The sequence below is a fragment of the Bos taurus genome, chromosome 9 (genome assembly GCF_002263795.3).
Source record: "Bos taurus isolate L1 Dominette 01449 registration number 42190680 breed Hereford chromosome 9, ARS-UCD2.0, whole genome shotgun sequence".
Lineage (NCBI taxonomy): Eukaryota > Metazoa > Chordata > Mammalia > Artiodactyla > Bovidae > Bos > Bos taurus.
In genome coordinates, this window is record NC_037336.1 from 39,520,086 (window position 1) to 39,544,140 (window position 24,055).

Consider the following 24,055-nt stretch of genomic DNA (forward strand, 5'->3'; position numbering starts at 1 on the left):
CTTGTCTGATGGATCGAAGACTAAGGCAAAGAGAGATCAGGAAGATCAGCCAATGTAGAAAAGACTGAGGGCCAAAAAGAACAAGTATTTTGTGATTTGACAGTGTAATATAAAAATGTAAAAATTTCTACTGTTGTAGTAAAAGAAATAGAACAAATTTTGTCTATTATCTTAAACAAGAACTACTCCATTTTTCTCTTAAAGTAATTTCCACTGAGTTTGCTTATTGTTTGTTGAAGACGAGAGAATAGATCACAGAACCACTGTGTAAATCTCATGTCATCAGTTGCCAAGGACGTCTTTGTCTGCTGAGTTCCAGTGATCAGTACAGCAAGTGCGGAGGGATTAAAAGCATGGAGGAAAAATGGAAGATCAAAGGAATCCAAAATAAAGGACTTTCCTAAAGTCAAGTGTATTTTATTTAGTCTTTTCCCATATCTCAGTGGTTAAGTACCCCAGAAATTGCCTTTAACATGCTAAAATTTGTGGAGTTGCAATGGTGTCCTTGCTTTCAGTGAAGTTAGTGTATTTTTGGGAAGACCAGAGTATGGTTAACATAATTAGAAACCACTCAGCCGTGGGCTTCCCTGGTGGCTCAGTTGGTAAAGAATCTGCCTACGATGCTGGAGACCACCTGCAATGAAGGAGACCTAGGTTCAGTCCTTGGATAGGGAAGATCCCCTGGAGAAGGAAATGGTCACCCACTCCAGTAATCTTGCCTGGAAAATCCCATGGACAGAGGAAACTGGAAGGCTACAGTCCATGGAGTCACAAGAGTTGGACATGACATAGCAACTGCACCATCACCACCAGTCGTGTTAAGCACCATATAATGTAGACTGTTAATACTGTGGGGTCTTTCTCCTTAAATAATGTTCTTCAGGGTTCTCTTCTCTTTGCTATTCTCATAATTTTAATTTCTATCTATTTTCACACTCTGTCCTAGCCCATGTCTTCCTTCTAAGCAGTAGATTTATCCAAATGCCTTTTGGACATCTTCATTTAGACCAGGACCACAGTCCACTCAGCTTCAACTTACAAAAGCTTTTGTCTGTTCTTTTTGACTCAGTGTATGGCACCCAGTTGACCAAGTGAAAAACTGACCCTCATTCTTACTTTACTTCCTCATTTCTAACCACATGTTCTGTTGATCAGTTCAGTTCAATTGCTCAGTCATGTCAGACCCTTTGCAACCCCATGTACTGTAGCATACCAGGCCTCTCTGTCCATCACCAACTCCCAGAGCTTGCTCAAACTCATGTTCATCGATTGGTGATGCCATCCAACCATCTCTGTCGTCCCCTTCTCCTGCCTTCAGTCTTTCCCAGCATTAGGATCTTTTCAAATGATGCAGTTCTTTGCGTCAGGTGGCCAAAGCATCAGTCCTTCCAATGAAAACTTAGGACTGACTTCCTTTAGAATGGATTGGTTTGATCTCCTTGCAGTCCAAGGGACTCAAGAGTCTTCTCCAACACCACAGTTCAAAAACATCAGTTCTTTGGCGCTCAGCTTTCTTTATGGTCCAACTTTCATATCCAAATATGACTACCAGAAAAACCATAGCTTTGACTAGACAGAGCTTTGTTGGCAAAGTAATGTTTCTGCTTTTTAATATGCTGTCTAGGTTAGTCACAGCTTTTCTTCCAAGGAGCAAGCATCTTTTAATTTCATGGCTGCAGTCACCATCAGTGATTTTGGAACCCAAGAAAATAAAGTCTGTCACTATTTCCATTGTTTCCCCATCTATTTGCCATGAAGTGATGGGACCAGATGCCACGATCTTCCTTTTTTGAATGTTGAGTTTTTGCCAGCTTTTTCACTCTCCTCTTTGACTTTCATCACGAGGCTCTTTAAGTTCCTCTCTGCTTTCTGCCATAATGGTGGTGTCATCTGCATATCTGAGGTTATTGATATTGTTCCCAGCAATCTTGATTCCAATTTGTGTTTCATCCAGCCCGGCATTTCACATGACGTACTCCGCATATAAGTTAAATAAGCAGGGTGACAATATACAGCCTTGATATACTTCTTTTCATATTTGGAAGCAGTCTTTTGTTCCATGTTCAGTTCTAACTGTTGCTTCTTGATCTGCATACAGATTTCTCAGGAGGCAGGTCAGGTGGTCTGGTATTCCCATCTCTTTAAGAATTTTTCACAGTTTGTTGTGATCCACACAGTCAAAGGCTTTGACATAGTCAATAAAGGAAAAATAGATGTTTTTCTGGAATTCTCTTGCTTTTTCTGTGATCCAGTGATGTTGGCAATTTGATCTCTAGTTCCTCTGCCTGTTGATACTGTTTCCTTATCATCTTTCAGATCCATCTACTTTTGTTTCCTCTGCCACCATCCTAATTTTGACTGTAGTCATCTCTTAAATTACTGCAGAGGTCTTCTGTTTACTTAATTAATTTTTATTGGAGTATAGTTGCTTTGCAGTGTTGTGTTTCTGCTGTGCAGCAAAGTGAATCAGCTATATCGCTCTCCCATTTTTGGATTTCCTACCCTTTTATGTCACCATAGCAGAGACCTTTTAATGTTATTCTCCCTGTTCTCTCCTCACCTCCTACCTATTCACAAAAGCACAGTTTGCTTAAAATCCTTTTCTTCTTGGGATGCAGTCCAGTTTCCTTAATGTGGCTTACCTGTTCTGTTTGAACTGGCCCTGCTTGGTTTTCCTTCAGCTTTATCTTGCTTTCCCCTTTCTAAACCAGCTTTACTAAAGTTCACATGCATTGTTCTCTTTTGCCTCTGAGCCTTGACACATTTTGTTCCTTTTCTCCAGTAGGGGAGAGAGAAGACATGAAGCTGTAGTGACCAGAAGCACTGACTCAGGTGAATCTTGGATCTGCTCCTTAACTAGCTGTGTCATCTAGAATGATCTAACCTCTCTGCTTTCAGTGTCCTCATTTGTAACAATGGAGAGAGTATAGTACTAGCTCCTTGGCTTGTTAATGAGGATTAAAAGAGTTAATGTAGTTGAGGTTCTAGGAATTGATGCCTACCTCATACTGAGTACTATAGAAATATAGCTATTTTTTATAATTCTTACTATAAATGTGTTGGGATAGTAGACAGCATAACTTTTTATATTTTAAAGATGATTTAATGACAAATATGCTTTTTTCCCCTTCATAAATTACAAGTTGATTGGCTCATTATTATTGGTATTTTTGTTCTTGGCTGGGCAACAGCTTCCTTTTTCTAACCTCTTGTTTTTCAGTTTTTTAGGTTTTTAGTGACTAGAATTTGATCTTAGGTTGACTTTCCTGTGAAATGGATCATCTGACATGGATCATTAGGTCTACCTGAATTTTTATACAAACTAATCCAGGTCAACCTATATGGAAACTAAAAGAAAATTAATTCTTAATAACTAATAGCTGACTTTTTACTTCATGATATATGTCATGTTGATTTAAGTTTCAAGTAAAATCCTTTAAAGGAATTCACTTTTTCCATATTTCAGATTGTGGATTATAATGGTTCAAATGGTTTGAATTCTAGCAAAGATACTATGTTAGGAATAGACTCTCTGAAAGGAAGAACTCTGTTTTTCTCGGTATTCATAATTCTGCTTACACTGAATACTTCCCAGAATACTTCTGACACCAGAAATGTACAGGTTTTTTTCCCATACTGACCAGTTCTCAGACACCAGCTGGGAATCCTACGATTTAACTCAGTTTCGACACTAATTGCTCAGAGTTGATACAGAGCCAAGATTAAGGGCTTAGTCCCACTAGACTGCCCCTCTTCAGATGCTGGTGGCAACTGATGGGTCCCCAAGTTGCCCACAACCTCTCACTCAGCTACCAACTAGAGGTTCCCGCGACTCTCTCCTCAGGTTCAGTCATGTACTAGCATGGCTCATAGAACTCAGGAAAACAGTTTACTTACTGGGTTACTTGTTTATTACAAAGGATATATTAAAGGATACAAATGAACAGCCAGATGAAGAATATATAGGGTTAGGTCTATGTCTGGAAGTGTCCCAAGCACAGGAGCTTATATTCCTGTGGAATTTTGGGATGTGGCAACCGCCCGCCCCTCCCCAGCAAGTGGATGGGTTCTTATTCACTAACCCAGAAGCTCTCTGAACTCTGTACTTTGGGGATTTTTATGGAGGCTTCATTATGTAGACATGATAGATTAAATTACTGACCATTGGTGGATAATTAAATCCCCAGGTCCCATTTGGGTTGGGGCAGCAGTAGGGGACACTGAAAGTTCTAATCACCTGGTTTGTTCCCCTTGCAGCCGGTCCCCATCCAGGGGCTATCTAGGGACTTTCTGAAAATCACCTTTATAACATAAACTCAGATGTGGTTGAGAGGGGTTTGTTATAAATAACTGAAGAGCTTCTTTGATTTTTATCCTTCTGGAGATACTCCTATGCTCTAATTGCTTAGGAAATTACAAGTATTTTAGGAGCTGTGATCCAGGAGCCCTGGAGGAAGACCCCACAGTATGTTTCTTACTCTATTACAATATCACATTCTCTATTATCATGGTACTTAAAATCAGCCAGGAGAAACATGCAGAAACTTAAATCTTATCAAAAGAGGATTCCTCAGTGGTCTAGATTTGGCTGAACTTGTAGTAATACGGTGAAAAATGTGTATGTATTTAAATTTTAAATGTTTATTTTGGTATCTTGCTAGTTTCTCTTTTGAATATTTGTTTTTCATTGATACTTACAATTTGATATAACTTTGTGAAGACTGACATCTAAAAGTGTAACTAAAGAAGCTGGTTGATGATCTAGTTCTTTCTGTTCTGATGGTGCTAGACTAGAGAATGACAAAATATTGATACTTTTCTTCTCTCCTAGGAGATTGTTGCTTTCTGGTGAAATTTTAAATATGCATACATTTCCAATAGATACCGGTGTTTGATTCTTACTGTCATTTGAATTTTATTCCCCAGAATATATTTTTTTTTATCTTTAGGATATACATTTTTAAAAGAAGATTTTCCAGATTTTCTGTTATGCTGAAAATATTTTTTAAGTTGATCAAGGCTAATAAACAAGTTTATTTCAGTGCAACAAATGTTTAGTTTCTGCTATTTGTGAGGTACTTTGTTAGCTCCTAAAAAATATACAAAATGAGTAAGATATTTCTTCTCCATCTCCAAAACAGGGAGGAGACTATGAGTCAATTTTAGGTAAGTGTAATAACAAAATAGAGTTTGTACAGTTTTTTTGTTTTCCTTTGAGAGAATTTTGAACAGAATCTTTGCTCTACTAATCATGCTCTTTCGAAACATCAGCAACTGTTGATATGACCACCTCCTTTCCGTTCTTTCCAGTTTGACTTCCCTTCTGCATTTGATGCTTTTGCCACTTACTTTTTGATACTGTTCTTTGGCTTCTATATACAATTTACTCTTTTTCTTTTCCTTCTCTAACTACTGTTTATTAGTTGCTTCCCTCCTCGGTTTTGTTTGTTTGTTTTTTTAATTAAGAAAAATTTTGTACATAAATAAATAAGGGAATAATTACATTATTTGAAAATTCTTTAGGTTTAGTCAGAATTTGCAATAACCCCATGATTGCAGTGAGTCCGGTTTAATTATGCCATACAGCAGTCTGTGCCTAGATTCTTCGGTTTTACCATTTATGGTTTTATAAAAGCTATCCATATGGGTCCACTTGGTTTGGACTCATAGACAAATTGGTCTCCAGCCAGATACTCCATCTTGTTATGTATCACACCTCTCCGTAGAGCTGAAATGCTCCCTTAAAGAGAAACTTTAAAAAACCCCACAAACTCCAGTTTAGATTTGGCAGTCACTGTACTGTGGTGTTTGAGTATTTTTGACTTAGCAATAAATAGTGTTTAAAAAAAAAAAAAGATTTTATAAAATCAGAGATGTTCAAAGTTCAAACTCTAGAACAATAATACCCATATAAGCTCCATCTAGGTTTAACTGTTATCATTTTTGTATGTTTTTTCTCTTACTCTTTTTATATACGTAAATTATTTTTTGTTATCATAGAACCATATGAAATTAAGTTGCCACTGTCATGACATGGTACTCCAAAATACTTCTATATCTCCTAAGAGTAAAGATATTCTCCTGCATAACCATGATGCCATTGTCCTGTGTTTAAAACAAGTAATTAAAAAAGAAAATTTACCACGGTAAAATAATATATAATATCTAGTCTATGTTTAAAATTTCCCAGGTGTCCTGAAAATACATTCTTGTAGCTATTTTTAATGTGAATCACAATCTAGCCAAGGTTTTCATGCATAATTGCTTGTTACATGTCTTGAGTAGACTGATTCTCTGCCTTTTTTTTGAGTCCTTTTTGGTTTGTTTTTATTTTTTAGAAGGCAGACCAATTTTCTGGTAGTGTCTTACATCTAGATTTGCCTGTTATCAAGGACCCTGATGTTTCCTACAACCTGTTGAAGAGTGGCATTCAGTAGAGACGGGCCTTTGAACCCCTGTGGCTTTGCTACTGTGAATAGGTTATGAGTCCCATTATTAATCATCTTAAGTTCTTTGGCCACTGGTGAAATTTGGGTCAGCGAAAGCCCATGCGTCCTTTCGCCTCCACCCATGAGCATTGTCAGTTTACTCTGGTAAACAATATACATGTTAACATTAGGTAGGTGCCAGGCTGAAGGTGAAGTTCCAGTACTTTGGCCACCTGATGCGAAGAGCAGACTAATTGGAAAAGACCTTGATGCTGGGAGAGATTGAAGGCAAAAGGAGGATGAAATGGTTGAATGGCATCACCAACTCAATGGACATGAGTTTGAGCAATCTCCGGGAGATGGTAAAGGACAGGGAAGCCTGGTGTGCTGCAGTCCATAGGGAGGCAAAGAGTTGGACATGACTGAGCAACTGAGCAACAACAACAGGATGTGAAGAGCCCAGGCCACCACCTTTCAGCTCTTTTCTTCTGTATTCTTTCTCTTTGTGGCCACGTTTACTCCTCTGATTTTAACAGTTGCCTGTGTAATGAAGTTTTCTAGATTGCACTTTATTTCCTTTTGTTCATCTTCTCCTGGCTATCCAGTAGTCACCCTAAAATTTACACTCCAAAATGAATTTATTCTTTACTTGCTAACTGGCTCATTGTCAGTACTGTGCTCTGTGTGAGTCAGTGGGAGTAGAGGTATAGTGTAACTAGCCTTGCTTTCATTGAGACAACACACCGACTGGAAACCTCAGTCTTCAGCTGTTTCTCTGCTTAGCACTCTCATTTACATGTACACATATGTGCATATGTATTTATTCATCAAATACTTCTTTAAGTACAATGTTTCTATATATATTTGGCCACAGTAGATAAGACTATATCTGGATGGCCTCTTGAATGGATTCCTTCCATTCTTACCATATTTATTCTAATTTTGGTCTTCATCAATCCTTCCTAGAACTTTTACAATGTTCTCTCTACCTCTGGCTTAAACCCTGTGATTCATTCTACATTCTGTCTTATTGAGAATACTTGCTTGATCATGTTTCTTCTTTTTTTTTTTTTGATCATATGTTTCTCTTGCTTGAAAACCTCTGATGGCTTCCCATATTATACAGGAAAAATGCTATCTTTTTAGCATATCATACAAGACTATGCTAATTCCATCTTTTTGTTCTTTTTATGTATTTCTTCATCTTTTGGGTTCTAGCTATACCTGTCTTCTGCTGATTTCTTGAGTATAATGTGGATTTACTCTTCAAACTTTGTTCATACATTTCTGGTGTCCATAAGGCTCTGACCCCTCTTCTTTGTTTAATGAAATCCTGCTTATGTTTCAAGGTCAGCTTGGAGTGTTCCCTTTGAAAATTATTTACCTCTATCTACTCCCTGCACCAAACCAAACCCTTAACATTCTTTTCTGATGTACTTTGCACATTTGTCTGTTATAGTGCTTATCAGATTGTATGCCTTGCTTTTGTGTTTCTCAGTGTAAAGGTTCACAAGGGAAAGAATCATCTTGTTTTTTCTTCTGTTCTTAGAGCACAAAGCCTGGCACATAGCACATGCTTGGTAAAGCATTTCTGAAAGGAAAGTCTGACATTCCATGTTACTTTACTTTCTGTAGCAGGTGAGTCTAATTTGAGATCATGAGTTCTCAAAGGAAGGTGATAGTTTATATAAAGTAATTGGTTTACACTAAATATCTGCTAATGATTGAGTTTAGTTCAGTTGCTCAGTCGTGTCCAACTTTTCGTGACCCCATGAACCACAGCATGCCAGGCCTTCCCGTCCATCACCAGCTCCCAGAGTTTACCTGAACTCATGTCCATTGAGTCGGTGATGTCATCCAACCGTCTCATCCTCTGTCGTCCCCTTCTCCTCCTGCCCTCAATATCTCCCAGCATTAGGGTCTTTTCAAATGAGTCAGCTCTTTGCATCAGGTGGCCAAAGTATTGCAGTTTCAGCTTCAACATCAGTTCTTCCAATGAACACCCAGGACTGATCTCCTTTAGAATGGACTGGTTGGATCTCCTTGCAGTCCAGGGACTCTCGAGTCTTCTCCAACACCACAGTTCAAAAGCATCAATTCTTTGGTGCTCAGCTTTCTTCACAGTCCAACTCTCACATCCATACGTGACTACTGGGAAAATCATAACCTTGACTAGACGGACCTTTGTGGACAAAGTAATATCTCTGCTTTTGAATATGCTATCTAGGTTGGTCATAACTTTCCTTCCAAGGAGTAAGTGTCTTTTAATTTCATGGCTGCAGTCACCATCTGCAGTGATTTTGGAGCCCACAAAAATGAAGTCAGCCACTGTTTCCACTGTTCCCCATCTATTTGCCATGAAGTGATGGGACCGGATGCCATGATCTTAGTTTTCTGAATGTTGAGCTTTAAGTCAACTTTTTCACTCTTCCTCTTTCACTTTCATCAAGAGGCTCTTTAGTTCTTCTTCACTTTCTGCTATAAGGGTGGTATCATCTGCATATCTGAGATTATTGATATTTTTCCCAGCAGTCTTGATTCCAGCTTGTGCTTCATCCAGCCCAACATTTCTCATGATGTACTCTGTATATAAGTTAAATAAGCAGGGTGATAATATACAGCCTTGATGTACTCCTTTCCCAATTTGGAACCAGTCTGTTGTTCATGTCCAGTTCTAACTGTTGCCTCCTGACCTGCATACAGGTTTCTCAGGAGGCAGGTCAGGTGGTCTGGTATTCCCATCTCTTTCAGAATTTTCCACAGTTTGTTGTGATCCACACTGTCAAAGGCTTTAGCATAGTCAGTAGAGCAGAAGTAGATGTTTTTCTGGAACTCTTGCTTTTTCGATGATCTAATGGATGTTGGCAATTTGATCTCTGGTTCCTCTACGCTTTCTAAATCCAGCTTGAACATCTGGAAGTTCACAGTTCACGTAATGTTGAAGCCTGGCTTGGAGAATTTTGAGTGTTACTTTGCTAGCATGTAAGATGAGTGCAATTGTGCGGTAGTTTGAGCATTCTTTGGCATTGCCTTTCTTTGGAATTGGAATGAAAACTGACCTTTTCCAGTCCTGTGGCCACTGCTGAGTTTTCCAAATTTGCTGGCATATTGAGTGCAGCACTTTCACAGCATCATCTTTTAAACTTAACACTTAAATATTTGTTTATTTTTGTCTCCGCTGGGTCTTCATTGCCGGGTGTGGCTTTCTCTAGTTCTGGTGAGTGGGGGCTACTCTCTAGTTGTGGTGCGTTGGCTTCTCATTGTGGTGGTTTCTCTTGTTGCAGAGCATGGACTCTGGGGCACTCAGGCTAAATAGTTGTGGTGCATGGGCTTAGTCTACCTCATAATGTGTGGAATCTTCCTGGACCAGGAATTGACCCATGTCCCCTGCATTGGCAGGTGGATTCTTAATCACCGGACCACCAAAGAAGCCCCTATTTTTGATACCTGAACCCAAAAGCATTACTGCAGATATGTTTGTTTTAATTAAAATCACTTCTGAGCAGTAAGAATTTGCCATAAATAGGAGTTTCTGAAATTTTATTATTTTAGAGCTTTTAAAATAGTAAATGTTTATCTGTAGTAAATGTTTATCTGAATTAGAATTCTGAATGAAACAAATAGTATAAAATGAACATTGTTTAGAGAAAGAGAAGTATATTAATTAATAAATCAGTTTTAAGAAAAGAGATTAAATAAAAGTGGTCTTTCTAAAGAATGGAGGTTAAAAAATAGTCAGATTTCCATGTTGCAAGGAAATACTGGACTTGAATAAGGGAGACTTTAACTGTACTTTGGTGATGTTTAGAGAATGAGTAGGTGAAATATATGACAGATGAAACATAAAGAAGGTGCTGGTGTTATTTGACATTATTTGTTAATAAGGGGAATACAAAATAATAACAATACCCTGTGGTGGTGGTGGTGGTTGTTTATTTGCTAAGTCTGGTCTGATTCTTTGCAACCCCATGGACTGCAGCACTCCAGGCTCCTCTGCCCTCCACTATCTCCTGGAGTTCACTGAACTTCATGTCCATTGAGTTGGTTAACCCTGTACAAGACTTTTAATATTTTAGAATTATTTTTGAAGGAATATTGTCATTTAAATTAAAAATCCTGCTAATTAACAATGCTATGGTGTTGAATTTTATGGCAAGTCAAATGATATGACGTCTGGGCTTTGTTTGAAAATAATCAAGAAAAGTGGAGGTAGTAGGAATAAGACTGGCCATGTGTTGATAATTGTTGTAGCTATATGATAGAGTATCACTATCATTTATTTTGTAAAGGGTTTCCAAATAAGGACTCAATACTGAGTGAATATAGAGTGATATTGAGTAATTCAGAATTACCAGTGTAAAACTAAATGATACTTCTTTAGTTTTGTTTTCCAAGTTTTTATTCCATATTGTTTTGTTCTTCTTTTTCTATGAGATATGGAAGCCTCTTAAATTGCTAAGCCAAATCATCACATATTGAGGGAAAGAGATATAACATTGATTTATGGCAGCATTCTTCTTGAATAAAACAATTATTGACAAGCCCACAGCTAACATCATACTCAGTGGTGAAAAGCTGAAAGCACTGTAAGATCAGGAATAAGATGAGAATGCCCACTCTCACCATGTTTATTCAGCATAGTTTTGGAAGTCCTAGCCATAGCAATCAGAGTAGAAAAAGAAATAAAAGGAATCCAAATTGGAAAGGAAGAAGTAAAACTGCAGATGACATGATAGTCTCTGCAGTTTTACTGCAGATAGTCTAGAGACAAGATGTCTCTAGAAAACTACTAGAGCTCATCAATGAGTTCAGTAAAGTTGCTAGATTCAAAATAAGTACCCAGAAATCTTTTGCATTTCTATACACTATCATCAAAATACTAGAAAGATGAATTAAGGAAACAGTTCCATTTACTGTCGCAACAAAAAGAATAAATACCTAGGAATAAACCTACCTAAGGGGGCAAAAGATCTGTACTCCAAAATCTGTCAGACACACAAAAAAGATGATGCATGTGGAAAGATAAACCATGTTCTTGGATGGGAAGAATCGGTATTGTTAAAATCACCATACTGCCCAATGCAGTCTACTGATTGTATGCCATCCCTATCAAATTACCAATAACATTTTTCACAGAACTGGAACAAAAAATCTAAAAGTTTGTGCAGAAACACAAAAGACCTTGAATAGCCAAAACAGTCTTGAGAAAGAGTACTGTATTTCTGGTGATTTCATTAATTTGAATTATGTTCTTAAAGTTTGGCAAAGAAAAAGGACGAATTCATAGAATTGTTTGTTTTCTTAAGGGATGTGAGACAGCAGTTCAGAAATTGTTCTTTCTTCTTCCTGTTCTCTTTTTCTCCTTTCCTCATTCCCATGTTGCCTCAGTTTCTTTTTGAGGTGCCAAAAAAATTATCTATGTGCTGCTTCCTCCAATCCAGTATCACATCTGTGGGCTCAAGTCCTTTAAATCTGAAACTCCCTCAGTAAATTTTTTTTTTTTTTAACTGAGGTATATTGACAAGCAATACTGGTTCCAGGTGTAAAACACTGTAATGATTTAATATTTGTATATATTGTGAAATGATCACCACAATAAGCCTGTTAACATCTTTAGGGCATCTCCCTTTTGGACTTCTCAGATATTTTATTTTTGATTAGAGTTTTTCTTTCTAGCTAAAAGAAAGATTTACAAGCTGAAGAATCCTCAGAGATGTGACCCGAGTCTCCTTAATGGTATCATCCCCTGCATCAACCAAGCTCAAGAAACCCAGACTTATCCTGGATTCAGACTTCTTAATTTTCATTATTTGTTCATTTGGTCCTGCCAATTCCTCTTCTAAAATGACTATCACAAGTATTCCTTCTTTTTGCCAGTCTTACTATTGCCATTCTGTTTTGGAGAATGTTGTGCTTGGAAAGTTTCATCTGAGATCTGCTTCTGGCTGCCAGCCTAGCTTCTTCATTTTCATGAGGAGGTTTTAACAGGATTGTCGTAAGCCCCTTTTGGAAGCTAACATTCTGTTATGCTGATCCAGGGTCTTTCCTTGTCACACTTTCATTGCAGTAATCTCCTAGTTGTTTTCCATACCTCTAATCTCAGTCCTTTCTAATAAGATTAAGCTTTGTACATAACTTTGCTTGCCATTAGGATAAAATCTTATATATTTACTGGTCTCTATTCATGTTATCATTTTTCTGCTTAGTTGTTATTGGCACAATTAGACAAAATGGAAGTTTCACCCATCTTCATAGTCTTTCTCTCCTTCACCTACATAATCAAATTAGTTACTAAATTCTGTCACCCCTAATGTTATTCAGTTGCCAAGTCATGTCCGACTTCTTGTGACCCCATGAACTGCAGCACGCCAAGCTTTTCTGTCCTTCACTGTCTCCAGAGTTTGTTGAAGTTCATGTCCATTGAGTTGGTGATTCTAACTAACTAACTCATCCTCTGCCACCCTCTTCTCCTTTTGCCTTCAGTTTTTCCCAGCATCAGGGTCTTTTTCAGTGAGTTGGCTCTTCACATCAGGTGGTCAAAGTATTGGAGCTTCAGCAGCAGTGTTTCCAGTTCATATTAAGGGTTGATTTCCTTTAGGATTGATTAGTTTGATCTTGCTGTCCAGGGGACTACTCAGGAGTCTTCCTCAGCACCACAGTTGGAAAGCATCAATTCTTTGATGCTCAGCCTTCTTTATGGTCCAACTCTCACATCTGTACATGACTACTGGAAAAACCATAGCCTTGACAATACGGACCTTTTGTTGGCAAAGTGCTGTCTCTGCTATTTAATATGCTGTCTAGGTTTGTCATAGCTTTTCTTCCAAGGAGTAAGCATTTTTTAATTTCATGGCTGCAGTCAGTCCATAGTGATTTTGGAGCCTAAGAAAATAAAATCTGTCACTTGCCACTTTTCCCCCTTCTATTTGCCATGAAGTGATAGGACTGGATGCCATAATCTTAGTTTTTTGAATGTTGAGTTTTATGTCAGCTTTTCCACTCTCTTCTTTCACCTTCATCAAGAGGCTCTTCAGTTCCTTTTCCCTTTCTGCGATTGGAGTGGTATCATCTGCATCTGAGGTTGTTGATATTTCTCCTGGCAATCTTGATAGTGATTTATCCAACTCAACATTTCACATGATGTACTCTGCATATAAGTTAAATAAGCAAGGTGGCTATATACAGTCTTAACATACTCCTTTCACAATTTGGAACCAGTCCGTTGTTCCATGTCCAGTTCTAACTGTTGCTTCTTGGCTTATGTACAGATTTCTCAGGAGGCAGGTAAGGCTGTCTGGTATTCCCATCTCTTTAAGAATTTTCCACATTTTCTTGTGATCCACACAATCAAAGACTTTAGCATAGTCAATAAAGCGGAAGTAGATGTTTTTCTGGAATTTCCTTGCTTTCTCTGTGACCCAACAAATATTGGCAGTTTGATCTGGTTCTTCTGCTTTTTCTAAACCCAGCTTGTACATCTGGAAGTTCTCGGTTCATGTACTGCTGAAGCCTGTCTTGAAAGATTTTGAGAATAACTTTGTTAGCATGTGAAATGAGTTCAATTGTATGGTAGTTTGAATGTTCTTTGGCATTGCCTTTCTTTGGGATTGAAATGAAAACTGACCTTTTCCTGTCCTGTGGCCACTGCTGAGTTTTCCAAATTTGCTGGCATATTGAGTGCAGCACTTTCACAGCATCATCTTTTACAAATTGAAATAGCTCACCTGGAATTCTACTATGTCCACTAGCTTTGTTTGTTTTAATGCTTCCTAAAGCCCACTTGACTTTACACTCCAGGATGTCTGGTTCTAGGTGAGTGGCCATACTATCGTGATCAACTGATTCATTAAGACTTTTTTGGTATAGTTCTGTGTATTCTTGCCACCTCTTCTTAATCTCTTCTGCTGCTGTTAGGTCCTTGTTGTTTCTGTCCTTTATTGTGCTGATCCTTGCATGAAATGTACCCTTGATCTCCAGTTTTCTTGAAGAGATTTCTGGTCTTTCTCGTTATATTGTTTTCCTCTATGTCTTTGTCTGTGTTCACTTAAGAAGGCTTTTCGTGATATTCTGTGGAACTCTGCATTCAGTTGGGTATACATGCATGCATGCTAAGTAGCTTCAGTAGCGTCCAACTCTGTGCGACTCTATGGACTGTAACCCGAAAGGCTCCTCTGTCCATAGGATTCTCCAGGCAAGAATACTGAAATGGATTGCCACGCCTTCCTCCAGGGGATCTTCTTGACCCAGGGATCAAACCTGCATCTCTTAAGTCTCCTGCATTGACAGGTGGGTTCTTTACCACTAGCGCCACCTGGGAAGCCCTTAGTTGGATGTATCTTTCCCTTTTTCCCCTTGCCTTTTGCTTCTTTTCTTTCCTCAACTATTTGTTAAGTCTTGTCAGAGAACTACTTTGCCTTCTTGCATTTCTTTTGCTTTGAGACGGTTTTGGTCCCCACTTCCTGTACAGTGTAATGAATCTCTGTCCATAGTTCTTCAGTCACTCTGTCTACTAGATCTAATTCCTTGAATCAAATCCTCACTTCCACTGTATAATCATAAAATATTTGATTTAGGTCATACCTGAATGGCCTAGTGGTTTTCCCTACTTTCTTCAATTTAAGTCTGAATTTCGCAATAAGGAACTGATGGTCTGAGCCACAGTCAGCTCCAGGTCTTGTTTTTGCTGACTGTATAGAGAGCTTCTTCATGTTCGGCTGCAAATAATGTAATTAACCCGTTTTCAGTATTGGCCATCTTGTGATATCTACATGTAGACTTGTCTCTTGTGTTTTTGGAAGAGAGTGTTTGCTCTGACCAGTATGTTCTCTTTACAAAACTCTGTTAGCCTTCGCCCTGCTTCATTTTGTACTCCAAGGCCAAACTTGCCTGTTACTCCAGGTGTATCTTGACTTCCTGCTTTTGCATTCCAGTCCCCAATGACGAAAAGAACATCATTTTTGGTGTTAGTTCTAGAAGGTCTTGTAGGTCTTCATGGAACCAGTCAACTTCAGCTTCTTTGGCATTAGTAGTTGGAGCATAGATTTAGATTACTGTTGAATGGTTACTGTTGAATAGATTACTGATGTTGAATGGTTTGCGTTGGAAACAAACCAAAATCATTCTGTCATTTTTGAGGCTGCACCCAGTACTCCATTTCAGAGTCTTTTGTTGACTATGAGGGCTACTCCATTTCTTTCTAAAGGGTTCTTCCCCACAGTAGTAGATGTAATGGTCATCTGAATTAAATTTGCCCATTCCTGTCCATCTTAGTTCACTGATTCCTAAGATGTTGATGTTCACTCTTGCCATCTCTTGTTTGATCAAGTTCAATTTACCTTGATTCATGGACCTAACATTCCGGGTTCCTATGCGATATTGTTCTTTACAACCTTGGACTTTCACCATGAGACACATCCATGACTGAGCATTGTTTCTGCTTTGGCTGAGCCTCTTCATTCCTTCTGGATCTTTTAGGTATTGCCCTCTGCCCTTCCTCAGTAGCATATTAGACCCCTTCTGACCTTTTTGCTCCTCACTATTTACATAAGAAGTACACGTTATTTTGTGGCACTTCCTTGGTTCCTTCCCTCTTCTTTTCCAACCTAATCTCGTCTCTTGCCCTTTGTCATAGTGCCCTCAGCTTCCAGCTATACTGAATACCAGCTCTTTCCTGAATATGCCTCTGTTAGTTTTTTCATGCCCTACTTCTGCCTGAAATTCTCTGACCCTCCCATCGTCCCTTCTCTTTCCAGGAAACTCTTCCCTCAAAGGCATTACTCTGTAGTTATCTTCCTTAAATACCAGTGGCATTTTCTCTGTGCTCATAGTGCATATATATTGGGCACAGAGTCAGTCGTATCAGAGTTATCTGTTTATGTTTCCTACTCACTCAAAATCTCTTTTCAGGTGGGTTGTGAACTCTGATATCTAGGGTAGCTAGTCTCTAATTTTGTTCATCCTCAGAATTTGGCACAGTGTTGGAATGTAAAATATTGACTCTGCGTTTGTTTGTTGCTTGATGTAAAGTAAAATAGTAAGGACCTTCTGTTTTCCTTTGAAGCAAAAAGAATTTTAACCCTGTAGTTTGAAGACTGAAAAATTTCCCTTGACTTTGCTTGCGCCTGAATTCCCTCATCTTTTCTTTTTTTTAAAAAATTTATTTTAATTGAAGCTAATTAAAATATTGTGGGTTTTGCCTCCCTCATCTTTTCTTAAAAGATTCTTCTAAATTGTTTGTTTGTCATACATTCTTGGGACCAAAGATGGCCCAGGCTGAGCTGGACAGCTGGTAGTATTATTGATAGGAGCCAGAAAGCCCTGGACATGTCTAATTATAACAAGTGAGGTTTGGCCAAATCTTAACTGCACTCATGCATACAGGCTGTTGAATGATTCTTCAGCTTGCTAAAAGTGACTGGTTGCTGGATACCAAGTTTGAGCATTTCTGAAAAATATAAGACTATGTTTTTCATTAAACTGGTTCCTAATATTTCAGTCAAAAGATGAACCTGCTTCTTGAGGCTTGAGAAGTTCTTCCCTGAATTGCATTTAAAATTTCCCATTGAACCTAGTTTTCTAACTGGGATAAAGCTTTCATTTTAAGGCTGCCATTTCTACAATTTGCACAAGTATGTGCTTCTTATTTTTTTCTACTATCTATAGAATTGCTTGCATCAAGAGTTTTCCAGAACATAGTGTCTCAGATGGAAAATGTAATAGAATCCCAGTCTCTGCCAAATTAATTTTTCTATTTTGTTGTTATATAATGTTCCCATTGAACAACTTTGTGTGTGTGTGTATGTGTGTGTGTGATGAATGCTGAGAAGGAAGCTGGCATGCTTTTGATACAAATTGCAGATGTATAGGAGAAATGTCTTAAAGCATTTTTTTTTAATTTATTCTTTTTGGCTCTGTTGCATGGCATGTGGGATCTTAGTTCCCCGATCAGGGATCAAACTTACACCCCCTGAAGTGGAAGCTCAGATTCTTAACCACTGGACAACCAGGGGAGTCTCAGGAGAAATGTCTTTAAAGCATTCTGTATTAAATAAAACCAGGTTTATACTATATATTTACTTTTAATTCACCTGGATTTACTTAGTAAACTCCTTTAATTATTTTCAATGTGCAGTTGCTCTAACTGTAGTATCTAATATACGCTAAAATTTAGCAAGCAGTTTCCCTGAAGGCTTTGGAATTACTTTGTCTGTCTTTATTATAGTAAATAATAACTTCTTTTATTTTAGAAATAAAATAGTTTTAAGAAAGAATTAAGCTGCCTCTAAAAACTAGGTCATCATAGCCATGGAGGCCAGGTTCACCTGAGTTTCAGCCTTTTCAGGTAAAAGAGTAAATTATACCTTTATGATACTTCATATTATCTGTGCCTGAAACATATGAGCTGTGTGGTATGAATTTTCACATGAATCCTGGAGAGGGGCTCTCACATGGGATGGGAGTGATGAAGCTTCTGTGTCCCTTGTGCTAGTCATCAAAATACTTGTGGGCATTGTGGGAAAGGACAGATCTTCAGTGTTCATAACTAAGGTATTGGCATCTGACCACAGATTGGCATTGACATAGTGCAGTGATGAAAGTGAGTCCATATGCCCTCTGGGTTTCTGCCAGTTCTTCATATGGTGAACCTCAGAGGTGCCACATCATCATTTTATCATCTACAGTTAACATAGAAGAGAACTGGTAATCATGTATGCATCTTCCTTCATTCTCAACACAAAAGCTGCAGATAAGCCTCAAGTCTGCAGATCTTTGAGTATTTTATTAATTCAGCAGATGGAAGTTATATTTAAACTTATTAAGTGAAATAATTACTGGGTTTGTTCATAGATCCTATCCATATAATTCAGAGCAAGAGGCCTATGTTTCAATCTATTCTGCTCAAGCTTTCAAATTCCTTTGACAGCCTGGATGTGAAATTCAAAAGTCATTAATGTGATGTGTTAATTTTGCACTTTTTGACTTACTGCAAAAATCTTATAGTTTCCATAGCAACAATAACCTATCCAGATTGTGTAATATTCTTTACAGTATTAAAAATAAAACTATGCAATTACATGAGCTTCTGGAGCACTTCATTTAGGGAACTGAGGATTGGAATATTTCTTTAAAAAGAAAAGTATAATTTCATGTGAAGATTTTGTCAGAAATAGTTTTTAACTTTAGGAATTTATTTAATTAAATACTTAGTAGTAGATACCTGATGGTAAATTTAATTACTGATTGTGTGAAATTTGCATTGTAAGCATTGTGTTAAGCACCGCAGACACAAAACGCTTTCACAGGCATACCCACATGTATTTTCAAGGTAGGGGGGATATTTGGCTTTAATTACATTCAGTCACCTGCTGCTGGTGTTGATACTTCTGAGTGGCTTGTCGGGGGTCTGAAAAACGTTTAGTTTTATGTTTGGAGGAAACAGGATAGAAGAAAAGGAAAATGGGATCACCTATCTTTGACGTTGCTCTTTAAAACATGTCTGAAACATGCCTAAGATATTACTTTGAAAATACTAAAGATTATTTTAATAGTCAACTGTTTTCAAAGCGTCAAATTACTTTTTTATTTTTCCCCTCTAATTTAAGAGACAATATGATACTAGTACTAAAGCTGGTTAACATAACTTTCCACATCTTAACACAACTGTTTTTCTTTTTATGTATCACCTTCAGTGGTCTTCAAGCCTGGTAGCTCAGTTGGTAAAGAGCCTGCCTGCAATGCGGGAGACCTGGGTTCAATCCCTGGATTGGGAAGATCCCCTGGAGAAGGAAATAGCAACCCACTCCAGTATTCTTGCCTGGAGAATTCCATGGACAGAGGAGCCTGATGGGCTACAGTCCATGGGGTCACAAAGAGTCTGACATGACTGACTGACTAACACTTTCACTTTTCACCTTCAGTATATTCACACACACTCGTATATCTGAGTGTGTGTATTTTTTTAATACAGTATAATTTATATATTTTCTCAGCAGTGTATGATAAACATTTTCATGTTTCTAATGATTTTCATGATTATCATTTTAGTAATTGCAGAGCAGTCTGTTGACATGTGGTACAAATTCTGTTTATCAAAATGCTGCTTGTTTCCTGAATGGCATATATTGGAAGAAAAATGTGTATAATATTCAGACTGTTGGAAAAAGTAACCGTAACTCAATTATTTGCCCAAAACACAGATGATTGTGAAAATCTTTAAAATGCACATGAAATGATGTTTTAAAATGCATATTATGAATACACTCTTAAACTGCTTTATCTGCTAGTAACAGAGTGGGGAAAATGAGCAATAGGTAAGTAAGACGTTGAGGCACTACTGAGGTACTATCATTTGACGAAATCTTTATGATATGATGATACAGTGTTGAAGCTCTAATGTAATCAAAAGGCAAAACTCGGAGGGCATGGGTTATATTCCTCTTGTCAGAATAACCAGTGATAGGACTCACATTTGTTACATTCAGCTGGGGCCTTGCTTTGGCTGGTCCTGTTGTTGGTACTCTGAAGATACCTCATTGCACTGGACACTCATTGATACTATTTTTATGGATGGTATCCCCATTATTGAGCCACTGTCTTCCCTTGGTTAAGCACCCTGGTAACTACTGACACCAGAGTCTCCCAGAATTCCTAATCCTACCTCCATTAATTGGAAAATTCACTGTAACTACCAAGATTTTCCTAGGGATCTTGAGAATGAGGTGTTGGTGGCTAGTTTTGAAGTCTTTCCAAGGCTTTTGGTTGAGGTCTTAGGGCTTTTGAATGTTGCCTATCCTTGGTGAAAACTAGTGTGCCTCAGTGGGTCAACAAGGCTTCCCTGGTGGCTCAGATGGTAAGGAATATGCCTGAATTGCAGGAGACCTGGGTTTGATACCTGGGTCGGGAAGATCCTCTGGAGGAGAAAAGAGCAATCAAGTATTCTTGTGTGTAGAATTCCATGGACAGAGGAGCCTGATGGGCTACAGTCCATGGGGTTGCAAAGAGTCAGACGACTGAGTGATTCACACACACACACACACACACACACACACACACACACACAGTGGGTCAACATTCTTCTATAACTCCTCCATTTATTACATGGGTCTTATACTGTGAAATTATTTTGAATAAATATAGAAGTTTACATCTGTCATTTATTTTTAAATTAATGTTTATAACAGAATGCTTTCATAGACTCCAGATAATTAAGACAGTAGAATTATCTTACAATATGCTTGAGTTTATATTTATGCTTGTTTACTTTTTGAAACTCGTGTTGTGTTTAGTATCCTGTTCATTTCAATTTTGTAGTTTGTGTTTTGGCTCTATCTAATGTTTTCATTGTGACATGAATTTCTTTTGATATTTTACATTTTATAATTGAAATGTTATCAGAAATAATAAGCAATGCATGCATAGTGAGAGTGTTTACATATCACTGAGGCTGGTGCATTTCATTTTTCTTATAGTTAAAATTTTGAATCTGAAAATATATAGAAATAAATAATATTTTTTGTTCCTATGCAGAAAAGATGAAAAAGAATATGCATTGAAGCAAATTGAAGGCACAGGAATATCTATGTCGGCTTGTAGAGAGATTGCAGTAAGTGGACATAAATGTTATTTATTTTGTTATTTATATTCGGTGATGATATTAATATAAATGTTTCATTAATATATACAATGCATGGTTATTTCAAAGATGTTAGTTTAAGAAAATTTTCTATGAGAAAGGTTGCATAAACTTTTTAATTACTTAAAAGTAGTCTTTGAACATTCTCTTAATTATATTTAGGATGTATAATCTTAAGAATACAGAACTGAATGATTTTTTGAATTTATTTAATTTATAATTGAGTATAACTGTTAAATTAGTAATTAATGTCTGTCTTTCCTGTAATTTTAGGACTGATACATGTCTTTATAGAGAAGGGGGTGATACTGTTAGATAGTGTGCATATTAAACATTTTCTGAAGAGTTCATGTTTTAGTGTTACATTTTGCTAGTTGCTAAAAAAAATGACTATCATAATAATAGGATAATTGCTTAAAGATCATTCTTTTTTTTTTTTTATCTTTATATGACACACCTGTACATTTAAGAAATGATTGTCCATAAGAACACCTAACGTTTCTTGAGTATTTACCAGATACTATGCTTACTAAGTGCTTTTAAGTATTAATTTAATTTTCCTAACAATCATATGAAATAAATACTTTTAGTATTTCCATTTTACAAATCAGTAAGCAGAGGCAAAATCCTAATTATGGCTTAGAAGTCTTAATATTATATTACCTTATTTTAGTTCTTCAGTTTCTTATTTTAGTGCTTTAGTTTCTTATTGGGCCTTTATCATGATATCACCAATCTATTAGGAATTTCTGTCTCTAAATTATTAAACATATTGTCCGTATTCATTAGGCATTTCTGTCTCAAATTTGGTAACTATCTCATGTTTTACTCACAGCTCCTTATTTGTAGTTCACTCACATTGAAGCACTCCATCATCACTAATGAGAAAATGAATAGTGCAAAGAGCACACGAGGTGGGATTTCTGTAGACCTGAGTGTCTGTTTGCCTTTGTGGTTTAAACTAGCTGTGAGTCTCAGTTTCCTTATATTGAAATAAGGGAACTATAAGATCCTTCTACTCATAAATTCTTTGATTTCAGAATGGGAGCTTCTCACTAGGCTGTGTACACTTTGGGGGTAGGGACCTTGTCTTTTTGTCCCTAGTTTCTTGCATAGTACCTGGCACATAGCAGGTGCCCCATAAATGCTTGTTGAATAAATTAATGAATAAACAACAAAGTTCTATATAATCCTTAGTTTGCTTTAGAATATAAATTTATTGTTTAAAGTGTTCATTTTGTCATTTTTCCATTAATTATAAATTGGTAATGCCCTACCAGAGTGAGCATTTGATAATTGATTTTTAACTTGCTAAAATTCATAGAGTATTATTTCAACCAATGTGAATATCACTGGTTTGCAATTTTGCTAGAGTTCCATAATTTAATACAGCATTAAGTCAATGTCCATGAATTAATTGGGTAAATAGCTGAATTTAAGGTATTGATTATTAGGAAATGAAAATCTAATTCTAGATATCTTCTGAGGAATTCATGGATTCCCTTTTCTCAGCATCCCCACTAACATTTGTTACATCTTGTCTTTATGGTGGTAGTTATTTTAACAGATGTGAGGTGATATCTCACTGTGGTTTTGATTGTATTTCCTTGACGATTAATGACATTGTGCACTTGATGTATCTGCTGGCCATCTGTGCATCTTCTTTGGAAGAAGTCCTTGTTCAGTTCCTTTACCCATTTTTGAATTGAATGATGATATTGATGCTTTTTGCTGTTAAGTTGAGTACATTCCTGATATGTTTTGGATACTAACCACTTATCAGATAAACAGTTTGCAAATAGCTTCTCATACTTTGTACTTCTCATACTTTCCTTTTTATTTTGTTCATTGTTTCTTGTTGTGCAGAAGCTGACAAAACGTAACTCTGAAACTCATTTACAGTCTTCATATTTTTATTGAGGGTTTGCTTAGTAGAACTTTAGAAAGTATGCAGTTTCTGAGTTGAATAATTTTTTATATTACCTGGATGACTTAGCCCCAACATGATAGGGATTTCGACATGAGTTTAACATGTATGTTGCTGCATAGTGGCTAAGTGCATACATCTTTGTACATTATAAGCTCACAAACATAGCTTTGTAATTATTGCTTAATGCAGTTGTCTTTTAAATCACATAGAAGAAAAATAGTTAAAATATATTTAATGCTATTTCTTCTATTTACTTATGTTGTTACCGTTGCCAGTGATCTTTATTTTATGTGTAGATATAAGGTACTTAAAAGTCCTTTTATTTTAACCAAAAGTCTCCATTTAGTATTTTTTTTGTAGCACAGATCTTCTAGGAGTGAATTTTCTGTTTTTGTATTTAGGAATATCTTAATTTCTTCTCTTTTTCTTTTTATCACTTGTTTCTCCTTTGTTTTTTGCAGAATAGTTTTGCCACATATAGAGTTCTTGAATGACAGTCTTTCTTTTTTCACTTTGACTATGTTATCTCACTGCCTTTTGGCCACCATGGTTTCTGATGAAAAGTCAGCTGTTAATTCATGAGAATCTCTTGTATGTGAGGAGTTATTTTCTTGGTACTCTCAAGATTTTCTTTTTGTGTTTGTCTTTTGACAATTGGACTATGATATGTGTAGATGTGAAATCTAATTGGAGTTTGTTGTTTCTTGGGTGTAGAGAGTAATGTTTTTCATCAAATTTGGGAAATTTCCAGCCATTATTTCTTCAGATATTCTTCCAGCCCTCTCTCCTCTCTGTTTGAGACTGCCATTATGTGTATGTTTTCAGTCTTGATGGTGTCCCAAAGGGCACTGACGCACTGATGATTTTTGCTAATTCTTTTTCTGTTTATTGCTTAGACAGGATACTTTTAATTGCCTGTCTTCATTTGCTGATTATATCTTTTGCCAGCTCAATATGCTCCTAAGCCTCTCTCCAGTGAAATATTCATTTTAGTTATTTTACTTTTCAATTCCAAAATTGCTATATGGTTCTTTTTTCTTTGAATAGACTTTATTTTTTAGAGTA

At 37.0% G+C, this 24,055-nt stretch overlaps 1 protein-coding gene across 2 annotated transcripts in view; it reads left to right on the forward strand.

Annotated features, from left to right (window-relative positions):
• CDK19 (cyclin dependent kinase 19) overlaps positions 1 to 24,055 on the forward strand; it is a 169,768-nt gene that overhangs the window by 42,166 nt on the left and 103,547 nt on the right. For both annotated transcript variants that reach the window (NM_001205707.1, XM_005210778.5), the window contains one exon: positions 20,955 to 21,030. In NM_001205707.1, coding sequence (NP_001192636.1) covers positions 20,955 to 21,030 — 76 coding nt within the window. The remainder of the gene's footprint in view (positions 1 to 20,954; positions 21,031 to 24,055) is intronic.